Raw genomic sequence first — 15,653 nt, forward strand, 5'->3', positions numbered from 1 at the left:
GCTCGACTTTCCGCCTTAGCGACTTGTTCTGTCCCTGTGCCCCGTTAATGGTGATTGGTTCGTCTTCGGGCCATTCTTTCCACTCCGTTCCACTCGGTCTTCAGTTTATGAGTGGACGGAGGCTTTCTCTGGGCATTAGCGTTTCTGTGTTTGTACATGTCCACGCGCTCCACTCTGTCTTTAGTTTACGATTTGGACGCATTGTGCGTACTCCGTGTGTTGTCTTGTTGAGTGTACACCCGCTCCGCTCCGTCATAAGTTCCAAGAGTCGGACGTGGTGTGTGTATTTGTGCTTGTTGTGTGTTCTGTGTTTACCCACTCCGCTCTGTCATTAGTTTATGAGTCGGAAGTGGGAGTTGTTGCCGTGCCACTTTGTCTTTAGCTCCTTAAGTGGTACGAGTCTGTCATCTGCTGCTCTGGTGGCCCAGTATTGCTCAGTCTTTAGTTTATAAGCAGGACTGGAATTGTTTACCTTCTTGCTTGGAGGTATCCCTTGCTGAGTAGTCATCCAGGTTCCCTTCACTACCTCCTGGTTCGTGACTTTTGACTACTCGCTTATGCTCTGACGCTCACCTGGTGAGGTAAGTGAATTCTATATTGAACACTTGTGTACTAGTCCTGCAAATTACTAGAGAGTTTAGTCCTATTGTATGTTTGGTTACAGCCATCTCCTGCCATCGAGACTGCAGCTACAACGTCCCTGCTGGAGGAGAGTTGGTATACTTCCTGGGAAATTCCCCCCACACTTTTTGGGAGCAACTGACTTTGAGTGAGTTATCTCTTCTCACTTGGGTCGCTGCTGTTTGGAAGTGTGGGGGACATTCATCTTTGCTCCTGTGGACTTCCATCCTCCTCAACAGGGGAGGACCCTTAACACCATCAGTGATGTTACTCACCATGTCATGCGTGATGAAATATGTGAGGTCAGAATCAGTACATTGAGGGGGAGTAAGTTACAGTTAGCTCAAGAAACTATAACTGATGAATTTCCATGGCTTTGTATGAGTACAATCTGGCCCCAAGTATGACGATCCTGTAACCATTGTTTAAAATATATATTATATTAAATATATAACATTTAGTGTAACATGAATAGGGCCACCTAGCAGGACAGCATGTTGTTTGTTATACTATTTCTAACATATATAATGTCAGTGGCTGTGTGACTGTGTACATTCTTGTGAGTGGGTGTGTGTCATGGTTCGTCTGTGCCCCCCTTACCCCTGTTACCTGGGTGCTTGTGTGCGGCTGATCTGGGCTCATGCGGGAAGTGAGCCTCCTCACTTCCGGTGGCTAGCGGTCCAGCCTTCCTTGCTGTAACCGCCACTACGTCACCAGCGCTTCCGGGGAATCCACATAACAATAGTGGTTTCCCACGGTTCAGCGCTTCGCATTTTGCCAATTCCCATGCCAAATGCCTGCCGTGTTCCTGAAACGTCTTTCTGGTAAACCCTTGCAGCGCTGGAGCGCTTGTTTGCTCATCAAAGCCCCCGTGCAGGAGCGCTTGTTGAAGTGCTGGTGACCTTGCCTTTCAGCTCTGCTGCGCTAATCTATCTTGCATTGAAACGCTGGAGCACGCTTCTGCTTTGCCATTCTGGAGTGTTTCATTTTGCATTAATCCTTGCCACACAGGAGCGCTTGTTTGTGTGCCCATGATTTTACCTTGAAGTGCAGGAGCGCTTATTGACCTTGCCTTAGTGCTAGCACCCTTGTGTTGCTGCCTTTCCCTGAAGAACTAGATTACTAGAACTCTTGGTTTGTCTTCCCTTAATTTTAGCCACTGCGCAGGAGCACTGTTTTTCATTGGGTTCTTGTATATAGCGCAGGAGCGCTGTTTGGTTTTCTGTACATTGCGCAGGAGCGCTATTTGAACATTGGTACATTGAGCAGGAGCGCTGTTTGATTTTCTGTACATTGCGCAGGAGCGCTGTTTGGTTTTTTATACATTGCACAGGACCTGTCTAGTACATATGAGTCAGAATTCACTGTGTAGATCTGCATCATACCCTTTGGGCGAAATCTGTACCACCACATTGCTTCACTACACTTAAGGGCTAGAGATACTGGTCACATATTAATTTCAGGTTAAACACTGTCTTATTTGTGAAATCTGTTTTCCCCATGAGGTAGAGTAGAGGGAATGGACCTGCTGGGGGACTGTCCCCTGGCAGGTAAAACACATTAAACTTAGTATAGTTGATACCGGTGATGGTGTTTTATTAATTTGTTCAAAGTACATAAATCCCAAAAAGGTTGTTTAGATGCACTCTGCAGATTGCACAAAAGGGTAAACCCAGAATCACTGGGACCTGGGTACTGAACAGTATATAAATGGGTGGTCCCAGTAAGTATAACATCAAAAGTGTTAACAATCAGGACAAATTGAAAAACAGATACTTAAGGGTGTTCCAGGTCTAGGCGGTGAGGTAGGAGAAGGATCTGCCGCCGGAGGTCGTACGTTGGATGCGGGGGACAGCGGTGAGGGCGAGGCAGGCGGAGCTGGCGGGTCAATCAATCAATCAATCAGAGAATTTGTAAAGCGCGCTACACACCCGCGATGGTCTCAAGTCTCTGGGGGGGGGGGGGGGGGGGGATGGCTGCAGCTAGTGGTCGAAGAGCCAGGTCCTGAGTAGTCTCCTGAAGGTCTGTGGGTCTTCTGTCTGACGTAGGAGGAGGGGGAGGCAGTTCCATGTCTTGGCAGCGTGGTTGGAGAAGGACCTGCCCCCGGAAGTGGGTCTGTGGATGCGAGGGACGGCAGCCAGTGAGAGGTCGGCGGAGCGGAGTTTCCTGTTGGGTACATAGAATGATATTCGGTTGTTGAGGTATTCTGGGCCAGAATTGTGGAGTGCTTTGTGTGCAGATGGGGGTGTGGAAGCTGAGTCTGCTGTTCAGGTAGGCTGGTCCAGTGTTGTGGAGTGCTTTGTGTGCATCAGTGAGGAGCTTGAAGGTGATCCTCTTGTCGACGCGGAGCCAGTGTAGGTCTCTCAGGTGGGGGGTGATGTGGCTGCGGCCAGGGACGTTGACGATCAGTCGGGCGGAGGCGTTTTGGATGTGTTGTAGTCGTCAAAGGTATTTGGCTGAGATACCTGCGTAGAGTGCGATGCCGTAGTCCAGTCTGCTGCTGACGAGGGCCTATGTCACCGTTCTTCTTGTTTCAGTCGGGATCCACTTGTAGATCTTGCGGAGCATGCGGAGGGTGTTGTAGCAGGAGGGGGAGGAGACAGCGTTGACCTGTTTAGACATGGAGAGGGAGGAGTCAAGGATGAATCTTAGGTTGCGTGCATGGTCAGTGGGTGTTGGTGCTTTTCCCATAGTGGTCGGCCATCAGGAGTCGTCCCAGGCTGAGGGGGTGGGTCCGAGGATGAGGACCTCTGTCTTGTCCGAGTTCAGCTTCAGACAACTGCTCCTCATCCAGTCGGCGATGGCCTTCATTGCCTCATGGAGGTTGTTTTGGCAGAGTGTGGGTCCTTGGTGAGGGAGAAGATGAGCTGGGTGTCGTCGGCGAAGGAGATGATGTTGAGGTCATGATGGCGGGCCACTTGTGCGAGGGGGGTCATGTAGACGTTGAACAGCATTGGAATGAGCCCTGGGGGACGCTGCAGATGATGTTGGTAGCTTCGGATTGGTAGGGTGGGAGGCGGACTCTCTGGGCTCTGCCTGGGGGAAGGACATGGACCAGTCAAGGGCCTTCTCTTGAATTCCGGCTTCTAGAAGGCGTGTCTTTAGAGTTCAATGGCAAACCGTGTTGAAGGCAGCTGACAGGTCCAGGAGAATGAGGGCTGATGTTTCGCCATTGTCTAGTTGGCGCCTGATGTCGTCTGTGGCGGTGATGAGGGCTATCTCGGTTTTGTGGTTTTGTCTGAATCCGGACTGGGACGGGTCCAAGATGTTGCTGTCTTCCAGGTGGCGGGCCAATTGCATTTTGATGATTCTCTTGATGACCTTTGCGGGTAACAGGAGCAGGGAGATGGGCCGGAAGTTCTTGAGGTCCACTTTGGGCTTCTTGAGGAGGGCGTTGATTTCGGCATGCTTCCAGCGTTCCGGGAAAGTCGCTGTTTCGAAGTAGATGTTGATGACCTTCCTTAGTTGGGGTGCGATGGTTGCGTCTGCTTTGTTGAATACGTGGTGTGGGCATGGGTCTGACGGAGATCCTGAGTGGATGGAGTTCATGACCTTATGTGTCTCGTTGTCGTTGACGTTGAACCAGGAGGTCAGAAGGTTGGCGCTGGTGGTGTTCACAGGGGGGGGTGGAGTCTGGCGTAGTCGAGGCGGTTGTTGTGTTGAAGCTGTCGTGGATGTCAGTGATCTTGCGGTGGAAGAAGATGGCTAGTGAGTCGCACAGTTCTTGTGAGGGCGGGATGTCGTGGGCGCTGGGGTTGGAGAGTTCCTTTACGATGTTGAAGAGCTCTTTGCTGTCGTGTGCTTTGTTGTCCAAGTGGATCTCTTGGCTAATCAGATGAGGTGGTGATGTCTGCGGGTGGCGTCCTTGTTGACTGCATGGTTGTCTGGTGTGCATTCGTGGAGCCATATCTTCTCCAGTTTCCGGCATGCGGTTTCAATGTCTGGAGCTCGTCTGTGAACCAGGTGGCTCTCTTGCTGGTGTGGCTGTTGAAGGGTTTCTTGAGCGGGCGAGGGTATTGCGCAGTCGTTGATCCACTGTCAGAGGTTGGGGGCTGTGGCGTCTGGGTTGGTGGGGTCGGTGGGTGGGTCCTGGGCAAAGGTGGTGATCAGCTGGTCGTCGGTGACTTTGTTCCAGCTGCGGAGAAGTAGCTGTTGGGTGCGGTGGTGCATGGTTGGTTTCTTGAAGGTAAAGTGGATGCAGCGGTGGTCAGTCCAGTGGAGTTCGGTGGTGTGGTTGAAGGTGTCGTTGGAGCCTGTGGAGGAGACAGGGTTCAGCGTATGGCCGGCGGAGTGGGTGGGTGCAGTGACTACTTGTCTGAGGCGGAGGTTAGCAAGGTTGTCGATCAGGGTGGTGGAGTTGGCATCGTTGTTGTTCTCGAGGTGGAAGTTCAGGTCCCCGAGGATGATGTAGTCCGTGGAGGCGAGTGTGTGGGTGCTGGCGAGGTCGGCGATGGAGTTGCTCAACTGAGCCTGGGGTCCGGGGTCTGTCGATGAGTGTTCCTCTGAGGGTGGTGTTGGGGTCCGTGTGGATCCGGAAGTGCAGGTGTTTGGCGGGTTGAGGGTGTCGTCTGCGTGGGTTGCGACCTTGAGGGTGGACTTCTGGACGATGGCTATTCCTCCTCCGATTCCGTTGGCGTGATCTCTGCGGGTGATCTTGTAGCCGATCGGGAAGGCCAGGGCGTTGTCGGGCGCCGAGGATTCGTTCAACCAGGTCTCGGTCAGGAAGGCCACATCTGGGGCGGAGGTGCCAATCAGATCCCAGAGCTCTACGTCATGTTTGTTTGCGGAGCGGGCGTTGAGGAGTTTGCAGCAGAGGTGATTGGATCTAGTTCTTGGAGGTTTGGTGGTTCTGTAGGAGGTGAAGCTGCAGGTATGGCAGGAGAAGTGCCCGTGGGTCCGTTTCAGGGCAGCCTGGAAGCAGGTGTGGTTTCGGCCGGCGTTGAGTGTGGGAAGGGTGCTGGCGTCGTAGTGGATTCTGGTGTTGTGGCATTCGCGGGGTCCAGGGGTTCTGGCGCTGGGCGGGGTCCAGGTGCGGACGGGCGCAGACAGGCTTGCCTTAGGCACGCCTTTGGCGTGCCAGCGGTGCGGCCGCGCAGAGGCCTCCATGTGAAGGCGGGGAGAGAGGGAGGAGCAGCTGGGAGGCGGGAGCGGGGTGGTGAATGGGCGACGAGGGGGGCGGGCCGCAGGGAGCTGTGGCGAAAACAAGCAGGGTTACAGAAAAAAAGGGGGGAGAGGCAGTGGGAGAGGGGGAAAAAAAGGCAAAGGGAAAAAAGAGAAAAACAGGGCACAAAACAGTAAATTACACAAACAAAACAGTAAGTTATGCAAAACGGGGCAACACTGGGCAGCAGGGAGAAACAGAAAGGCGGGCGGCAGTTAGGCCCCGTGGGATCAAACCCGTGCCATGGAGCAGCAGCGGGAGCGCTGGCGCAGCAAGGAGGAGCTGTGCGACAGAGGGGGAGCGTCCTGGCCTGTGAGCAGGGTCAGGGTCAGTGTTATTTAATCACACTGACACTGATCACAGGTTATTAAAATGGAAAAGAAACCATTGAACATTAAATACATAACTGGCAATATTGTAGTGCCCAGGGGAAGGGATAGGAGTGGGAAAGGCTGTGATTCTGGTGAAGTAGTGGGATGGAAAAGAGTGTAAATCACACGTAATGCAAGCACATATTAATCATGTGGGGGTCGAAACGTCAACAACTGCCCAATGCCAGTCTTACCTACAGTACTTGAATTACTGAGCTTTTATATGTTATATCGCAGACCAGTACAGATTTGATGTACTTCTAATCTTATTCGGCACATGATTAATATGTGCTTGCATTACGTGTGATTTGCACTCTGGTTTCTTTTCCGTTTGAATAGCCTGTGATCAGTGTCAGTGCGATTAAATAACACTGCACGTTAAATTTTGTTTTGATCTATTTTTCTTAAGTATCTGTTTTTCAATTTGTCCTGACTGTTAACACTTCTGATGTTATACTTACTGGGATCCCCCATTTATATACAGATGCACTCTGCAGCACAAATAGAAAGAGGAATATGCCTCCCAGTATTGTTTTTTTGGCAGGAAGGTCCCCCTTCCTGCACATAAACAATCCTGCATGCAACACAGGCAGTTTTGCACCATGGTGCAAGGGTGCCTGCGTTGGAGCTATGCTGCCAAAAGGAAACAAGTGACTTCCTCATAAATGAGGCCCAAGTGTCGAGTGTACCTCCAATCTGGGCCCTGCTATTGCGAGTAAAGGTTATAGCCCTAAGACATTAATTTGTTTAGAATTTAATATACAGCAAATGGTGCCATATATGAGATTTAATTGTCTGCCATATCGTGGCACTTGGGCAGTAACCATCCAAAGGCCTTGATAATCCTTTCTGGCAGCTTGAAGTTTTGCAAATAAAATAACTTTTACATTTTATTAACAGTGGCGGTCTGTGCCGGTAAGCGTGGTGCGGATGGCTGGGTGGGGTGGTGGAAGTCAACATAGGACGGGATAGTGAAAGTAAAATAAATAAAACCACTTACCTCCGGCCTGCCGCAGTGGCGGTGCGGCGAGCGCACAGTAAGTGGTTTTATTTGTTTTACTTTCACTATCCAATCGTATGCCAACTTCCACCCCCACCCCACAGCGCTTACCTGCACGTACAGTGACTTAGTATTAGGTACTTAAATATGGTGGTTTACAGTGACTGTGTATTAGGTACTTAAATATGGTGGTGAAATCTAACACCAGCACCATAGTGCTGAAGGTGAAATTCCATACCTGCACGAACACACACAGACTAGCATATGTAAAACAGCTCTGGGTTTCAATCCGAAATTCCCAGTTTTTCCATATCTGTGGCTTTCTGTGAAAGATTCAGACTCACCCTTATCATGTTAAATTTGAATTTGCACAGTATTCAAAGAATCGTCCTCATAAAGATAAAAAAGGCTTAAGCGATATCTCAGCTTCACTGAACATTCATCTCAGTGCTTGACTAAAAGAAAGTAACAAAGCTTTGCTCTTACCGACACTGCTTGAGGTGGGTGCGGTCTCCTGCTCCACGGCCCTGATGCTTTTACTTGAAAGAGAGAATCAGAGAACAACAGAAGCTATAACAGTGTTTGAATATCTGTATATATATTTACATGTATATACAAAAGGCCAAGCTCATAACTGCACATGTAGCCTTCATTATAACCAAAAACATTTTGTAGTTCACTTGTCTTTTCCTTTCCTGTGACTAGCAACGAACAACCACAGACAGTCACTGCTTTTGTTTCAACGTCTTCCCATCTCGCAGGTGCATTAATCTTATTTTACTTTGTTATTTTCGAAAGTAAAAAATGTACACAATGTGTGGTTTACTGACACTACTTTAAAGGATCTGGCTAAACAAACACAGCACAGCAACATGTGTCCTTCTCCAAACTCCATATGATCGATTCTTCTTGACAGCTTAAACAGCGGATCCAATCAGAGAAAGTGACTGATGTTATCCACTTGGATTTCATAAAATGCTTCAAATCCCTTTGACATAGAAAACTCACAAGTGTAGCTGCACGGGTATGAATGAGAGTGTATGTATAAACTAACTCAAAGACAGATATCAATCGGGGCTGGCAAGTGGCAGTTAATTCCATAGGAAAGGGAGGTTAACTGGTTGAATTCCACTGGAATTAGACTTGAACGCACTTTTATGTGGCAATGCTTTCACAAGCACTCACACAGACGTCACCGTACAGAATGGCGGACATTTTCAGAGGACATGCGACAATCTGCAGCAGGAACAATAAGGACAGGGTACTGACACAGTACGAGGGGGTAAATAAAACATGAAGGACGTTGAGGCAAGCATCACAATAACTTAAGCAGTGTGCAGTGATATAAGTTTCATCACTGAAGGTATGAAATTACCTACCGGGTATTTTCTGGCAACTTAATTTCCAACAGATTTTTTTTTAACTTTTTGAACTTTGGATTTTTTAAATTCTGCTCTTGATTGAGACTTGCCTAACCGACCAGACTACCCCTGCCTGTCTTATTGTTTTAAATATGTGTTGTCTCCTTGTCATACAGCAACTCAAATGATGTAGGACTGGTATGATTCTCTAAATGATACTTTAAAAGAATGACATAGTAATAACTAGCCAATTCGCAGGCAATGCCCAAAGTGTAGGGGACTTTCCGTGTTTCATCTGGTCCCCTTTAGAATTGTGTAACAGATTACTTTGCTCCACAATTCAAAACGAAGTTCTATAGGAACATAATAAATACATTCTTAATCTGGATCATACAAACGATGGCAGTGTTGCTATCACATTCAATCAATCAAAAATCTTTATGTCGGCATACAGCCATAAAAGGAAAAACATAATACTATAAAGGGATAAAACAGTTTGCATAACACTCCATTCCATAAAAAGCCCTAGTCTATATTGTACACATTCAGATATATAATACATACAGCAAAACATTTTAAATCATAAAAATCTTATAATTCAACACATGAAGACTCAGAATCGAAGGCATCCACTAGGTAAAAAAAACGTCTGTCTATGCCTTCACATGCATATCAAAAGCTGTGAAACAGAAAAGACAATGCATTGATTAGTATTGCTTTTAAGGATCCTAGATGCAGTTCTAAAACTCATTGTACATAGGTTACGGCAGATCGGGTGAATCCACTTGTTTCTCATTACTTGATAACCTGTGCAAAATAATATGACATGTTCAATTATTTCTTCAGCCTCGTGGCAGAATAGGCAAATGTATTCACTGTCACTTGAATTGTGGCTCCATTTGCCTGTCAAAGCACAATAAGGAAGAATCCCTAGGTGGAATTTTACTTGTAGGGTCTTTGCCAATAGGGGTTCGATCTCATCCAAATAGGTTTCTAAAGAGTAATCAATTTTAAAAGCTAAAAAAGAATCAGTAAGTGATGCTGCCCTTACTGAACTTAAAACATAACTATCGGTATAATACCAGTAAGCACCTTTTAGCTCAGATTGAGAGACCAACCCAGCATCTCCAGGGGATAACCAAAAATTTAAATACCCAGTCTGACCCAACAGGCCTTCATTGACAGAAACCTGGGTATTCTATATGCCCCATTACATCCTCAACAGCCATTGGAAAACAAGAGAGTTCAGGAGTAACCCACAACCTTCGAGAAAACAAAACAAACCTCAGGCCCACTACATCACTAATCCGTTTGAGGCCATAGTCGAGCTGGAAAGGGACAAGTGGAGTGCTTACTTACAATCCGCAGAGATTTCTTGCAAAACAATTCTCAGTTATTTCTAATGAGTGGGAATCTTGAAAGCCCCAAAACTCCGCCCAATAAAATGAGGGCCATAATGCATGGTTTTTGTAAATATCCACGGCAGGAGACACAGGAGAGAAAGACAAGGATCGACAAGCCCTCTATATACCACCACAAATCTGCTTTGAGGCCTAGCATCCGGATATGTAGTGTCCAGTCAAACCTCTCTGTGAGCAATATTCCCAGGTATTCAAACACGTGCACTCTTTACAAAATTGATCAGTTTAACTTCAGATTAGCACAGGTGGTAGAGCATGTATTAAAAACCGTGAACTTGGTTTTACCAAGGTTGATCTCCAGCCCCCGTTGCCTTTAGAAGCACGCAAAGCAGTCCAAAGGTTTCTGTATCCCCCACAGGGGATTTGCCTAGTAAAAGAGTGTCATCTGCAAACAATAGGGCTTCGATCTTAACCCCCTGCCAGCTGTGGAATGTCTCCCTTGCATTGGTCTAATTACAAGATTATATCATTAATAGACAAAAGAAAGAGTTGGGGCAAGAACACATCCCTGCCTAACACCTCAGCCAACTGGAAAGGGATCTGTCAATTCTCCCTGTGCTCCACACCTAACCTGGGCTTTGTTATTCAGATGTAGTCTAGCAAAGATTTCTAAAAGGTACCCTGGAAACCCCTTCTCCCTTAGGGTCTTTCACAGCAAATATCTAGGGACTAGGTCTAAGGTAGATTGTAGATCCACAAAAGACATACAGTCTGCCTCCACCCAACAGTACATATTTCCAATATAGTCCCTACACTGTCCCTAAAGCTGACTTGTAATCGGGTCAAAATATTATAAACAGATACCCAATTACTCAACTGGTTCTGAATAACCAGACTAAACAGCTTCTGTGTGCTGCCGATGGGACTGATCAGCCTAAAATTTGAGGGGAGAAACACGGAACCCTTTTTAAATATTGGAATAATCTCCGCCCCGGCCCAAGTGGGGGAGGATGGGGAGCCATTCATTATAGCTGTGAAATAGACAGCAAAATATGGGCATCAAACATACCTGTAGGATTTAAAGAGATCTCTGGGTACTTTGTCCAACTCCGGGGCTTTATTAGGTATAAAATGAGCCATTGCTCTTGTTATTTTAATTCAGAGACATTGAGGACTATTTGCAGTGTGGGCTCAATGTTGAGTTCTAATTCCAAACCAAAGGATGGAGTACAACTCTGGTACCTAGGGGCTGCAACATTGGAGATTGCCTCATTTGATCCCTGTACCTCAATTTCAAAGTATAACCGGGATAAATGTTCAACCCACACAGTGGAAGAGATAATGCTATCTAAGGAATCCTAAGCACTAACATCCTTCTGAGCGACAAGGCACCAGAAGGTCCAGTAGTCATTACAGTTGATAGCACTCAGCATAGACTGCCAATTAGACATCTCCCATTTTCTTTTTGCATCAGTAACCATTCCCTTATACTAGGACCTAGCCGTCCTAATATTGACTCTAGATCCAGACTTAATTTCACAAGAGAGAGTAATGCTAGCTATCCTACAAGATTTAGAATACAAACAGGCTACTTTCTTCTTCCTAGGGCTAGTTTTGGACTCTACCAGAAACATATTCCAAAGTGCCACAAACGATTATGGAGTTCGCCTAGGCTGGAATACTGCTCTTCCTCAACTGGATTTCCCATTACAGAAAATACAGCTTCCAGACCTGTAGTTGCAATCTTAAACACTTTACCCAGAGCTTCCTTCTGTGGCTGCCATGGAAAACCATTTCAACCTTTGCCTATTGTTAGAGGGGACCAACCTAATATTAATTTGCTCATTCAAAGAACAGGTAAGAGGCAATCCAGGGTCAAGCTAGGACCTTATGGTCACTATCCTGTCTAGGGACTACAGCCATATCGACAAGAGATCACCACAACTTTATGTCTAGTAAGATAGTTCTCCCATTGTGTGCCTAAATGTCGTTTCCATATGAAAAGGCATTAATAGGGAGAATAGCGGCAGTCCACTACTTTACCCGGACAAGAGATATATCCGGAATGCCCCAGATTTCATCGTCCTCAACCGTTGGATCTTCCTGCAGGACAGACAGTGGCCCAAGCCTGCAATTAAAATCGCCTGCCACTATTTTAAAAGTATTCATAGCAATTGTGACCATGATGGAACGCAATTGAATCAATAATCTTTAACTCTGATCAACGTCCCTCATGTCTAGAGTATACATTATAAAAAACATTTACACTACCAGTTAAAAAAGAGATGGAAACACACTGGGTATCTATGCTGCACAGATTGATCATCTTAATAGTACAACAAATAGATGCTTGACCAAGATTGCCAGCCAACCTGAGGGTCTCCCCTTCCTGAGAAAAATTAGTAAACCCAGCTCAACACTGTGGGACAACTGACCAAGACTCCTGTAGTAGACATACATTAAGAGAATCAATAAAAGAACCCCAGCTGGGGCACTCAAGTTTGGACGAAAGGCCAGCGACGTTCCAAGAGGCAATCTTGGTGTTTAGGGGTCAACTAAACACAGGATTATCTGGAACAAAGACCAGTGTCATTGCAGACACTACAGTGTGCTCCTCACAAGGCCCAGTACAGCACCTTGATTGAGAGCAGATTTCTGAGGGTGTAGAAGCAGAAAATGATAATGCAGTGAGCAGGATTATATAGAGCCCAACTTGAGCAGGTGATAAAATAGAAACCACTGACCCATTGATCGATTACTAGGGTTATGAAACAAACAAGGCATCAGTCTAAATTGTCCAAGCCGTAAACAGGGAAAAATCGAGTGGAGGTGGGGACAGAAAACTCTTGACATCTTACCAGCCCAAAAGTGCTAAATTGCTGCATTTATCAACACCAAAAGTGTAAGCCCTTGAATGAGATATTAATTATTTCTTAGCAATATTTATAACTACATAAAATATTGCAATGTTAGTCTATGGAACTAAGTATTTCCAATGGGGAAAAAATTAAATGGGCAGTCTTTCCTTCACCAGGGTCTTTAAAACATATTTTATAAGGCCCTGCTTATAGTGGCATAACCCGACACCTCCGAAACACCTAGGGGAGATACTGGGGGTACCTAGTTTGTACAAATAAGGTAGATTATCACTTTTAAAGTGCCCATACCACCAAAGTTGAGTTTGCACACAATTTTACTTTTAAAGACATTCTGCAAGGCGAGGCTGCCCTTAAAACAACACAAGGCACTCTAAACTTTCATTCCCTATTACATACTAGGGACTAAAAGGTAGTTTAAACCCCCAAACCCTATTATATATGGGGACTATAGGGTCTGTCAATACCAATTGTGAGAATGTTCTTTTAAGGATAGGCTGCAAGGCAGGACTGCCTTAAAAGGACAGTAGGCACACAGCAGCACACACATGCAAGTGCAGGAAATCAGATGGGCCTCTAAACCTCCATGCCTGATTATATACTAGGGACTTATAGATAGATTGCACCCCGGCCCTCTTTTTTACTACTGACTTATAGGGTCTGTCATTTACAATTGTATGTGTACCCTATTACATTCACCTTTTTACACATAGCACTGGCCCTGGGTCTGTTTATCTGAGTCCAGGGTACAGTCAGAGTTGTTTAACACCAGTATTATTCAGCAAAAAAGAATAGGGGTGAACAGGGCAATAGGATGACTTTCCAACACCTCACAAGTGAGGTGTTCATTTCCCCATCAAATTACCACATACCAGGTGCAGAAGCAGCCCTTCTGAGGTGCATTGAAGGAGTGCTGCAGAGCTCAGCTAGATGCAAACTGCTGATAAGGGCAAAGGCTGGTCCAGTTCTCAAACCAGGCTATGAGGCTACTCAGGATTGACCTAATGTTCATGCATATGGGCTACCTGATGGCCCAAGATGGCCACCATTATACATGCTCCATTATGGCGGATGTTACCAGCACCAACTGAGCTGCAGATGATCCAGAAGCAGCCAGCCCAGAAACACAGAAGGCTCGATGTGAGCGTCTGCCAAGTACCCCCCCTGGCACCAAATTATGGGAGCCATCCCAGGAGGAAGAGGCAGCCCAGGATGAGAGCTCATATGTAAAACACCATATCTGTCCAACCACAGACAAGCGCCTCAGAAGTGGAATTTTAAAACAAAATATTTAATGCATATTTTACCCTTCTTCATTGGTGGTGCCTTTAGTACCACTAAGATCTAACCACTTTCTACATCCTCTTAATTTATATTTGTACTACTGAGGATAAGTCAACTTGTTATTGTTATAATTAGAAGTAGTAGTACAATCATTATCATCATCGTATTATTAATTATTATTATTGTTGTTTCCGTTATTATTATTAATGTAAGAAAGTGAATTATTAGTTGGGGTGGATAGAAGATACAAACAACAATGGGGGAGGTAGGGAGAATCAAGGACACTCTCTTGGTCCCCGGTTAGATGCAAGTAAACAAAAAAAGAGAGGTCAAATCAGTCTCAGAACTGCCACAGAGATGGAGCGAGATAGATAAGGATCACACACTCACTTTGGGTGGATATGAAGGCCCTCACACACCGACCTAGTCAGTGTCATGCTTCATAACTGGGCCCCACCAAAGAGGCCGAGTGCCTCTTTGGTGTGCTGCGACGCCAGAAAGACTGCGGAGCTGGTTGTGTGAAGAGGGGCGTGTTGTGAGGGTAAATAAAATTAAAAGTGTCTAAAAGGGTATCAGTAAAAAGTTTAATGGGTGATCCCTAAGACACGGATAAAGAGTATTATGTGTCTGAATTTCATTGCCAAGGTTTAGGATTGGTTAAATTCAGAGAAAATACAATAAGTCAGTCAACATGTTTCTGCCATATGGGTGGTTTAAATTTACCAAGGCATTCATCAGGACTAAACCCCGGCGGTATGGACTCTCTAATCGTCCACCCTGACCTGGGGGCGTGAAAGTGAAAATTGTAAAAAAGGTGAAAAAAGTGCTTTAGAAAAAATGGAAGAGCGGATCGCTCATTCCAAAAATGCTCCAAAATCAGGAGTATATCGGCACCTGTAAAGTGAAGTACACAAACAAACACAAACAGACATGAACATAAAATAATTAATATATGTCATTGCGTTTGGTCGTAGTGCTCCTTAGTTTGTGGCATAAGTTGTGTTCCCAAAGTAGACACTAGTTTTAACACCATCCACGTTATGGATGAAAGCTGCTAAATTCAAGGAGATTGTTTTTAGCTGTAGGCTTATGGTGGGTCTTGGTTGTAAGCCCAGTTCCATTAACAGAGATAACCACATCGAGGAAGACAATATCTGTTTTACTTATGGTATTGGTGAATCTAAGGTTATGGTCTAGAGTATTGATCCAAACCAGAAAAGTTTCAAGCTCACTGTCACTACCTGTCCAAAGGAGCAGAATGTCGTCTATATAACGCTTCCATAAAAGCGTAGACGATGAAAAAGCTGCGGTTGGTGGCAGAATGTATTTGGCCTCAAAATCCAGAAGAACGCGACGAGCAGCCCGACTGCTTTAATACTCAAGCACCGGCCCCGCTCTCCATCGTCGGGGTCCGGTTCTGAGGCTGAACACAGGTTTCTAGCGGGCTGAGAGCGTTGAGGGCGTGAGTGCACACGGACTACAAGATCGCCGATCTTCCATAAAACCAAGATAAGTGCCACCCGTACAACGGGGATCTAACAGCTAACCTCGTTCCTTTACAGGATGTGCCAGGCACGCTCCAACCCCCCTCCCGAGACCCATGGTGCAAGTAGCGCCC

At 46.1% G+C, this 15,653-nt stretch overlaps 1 protein-coding gene across 1 annotated transcript in view; it reads right to left on the reverse strand.

Moving 5' to 3' along the window:
- LOC147712037 (VPS10 domain-containing receptor SorCS1-like) overlaps window positions 1–15,653 on the reverse strand; it is a 2,945,658-nt gene that overhangs the window by 80,424 nt on the left and 2,849,581 nt on the right. The window contains exon 28 of the mRNA XM_086922756.1: window positions 7,640–7,692. Within this exon, the coding sequence (XP_086778882.1) occupies window positions 7,640–7,692 (53 nt within the window). The remainder of the gene's footprint in view (window positions 1–7,639; window positions 7,693–15,653) is intronic.

Source organism: Lissotriton vulgaris, chromosome 5, assembly GCF_964263255.1.
Source record: "Lissotriton vulgaris chromosome 5, aLisVul1.2, whole genome shotgun sequence".
NCBI classification, from domain to species: domain Eukaryota; kingdom Metazoa; phylum Chordata; class Amphibia; order Caudata; family Salamandridae; genus Lissotriton; species Lissotriton vulgaris.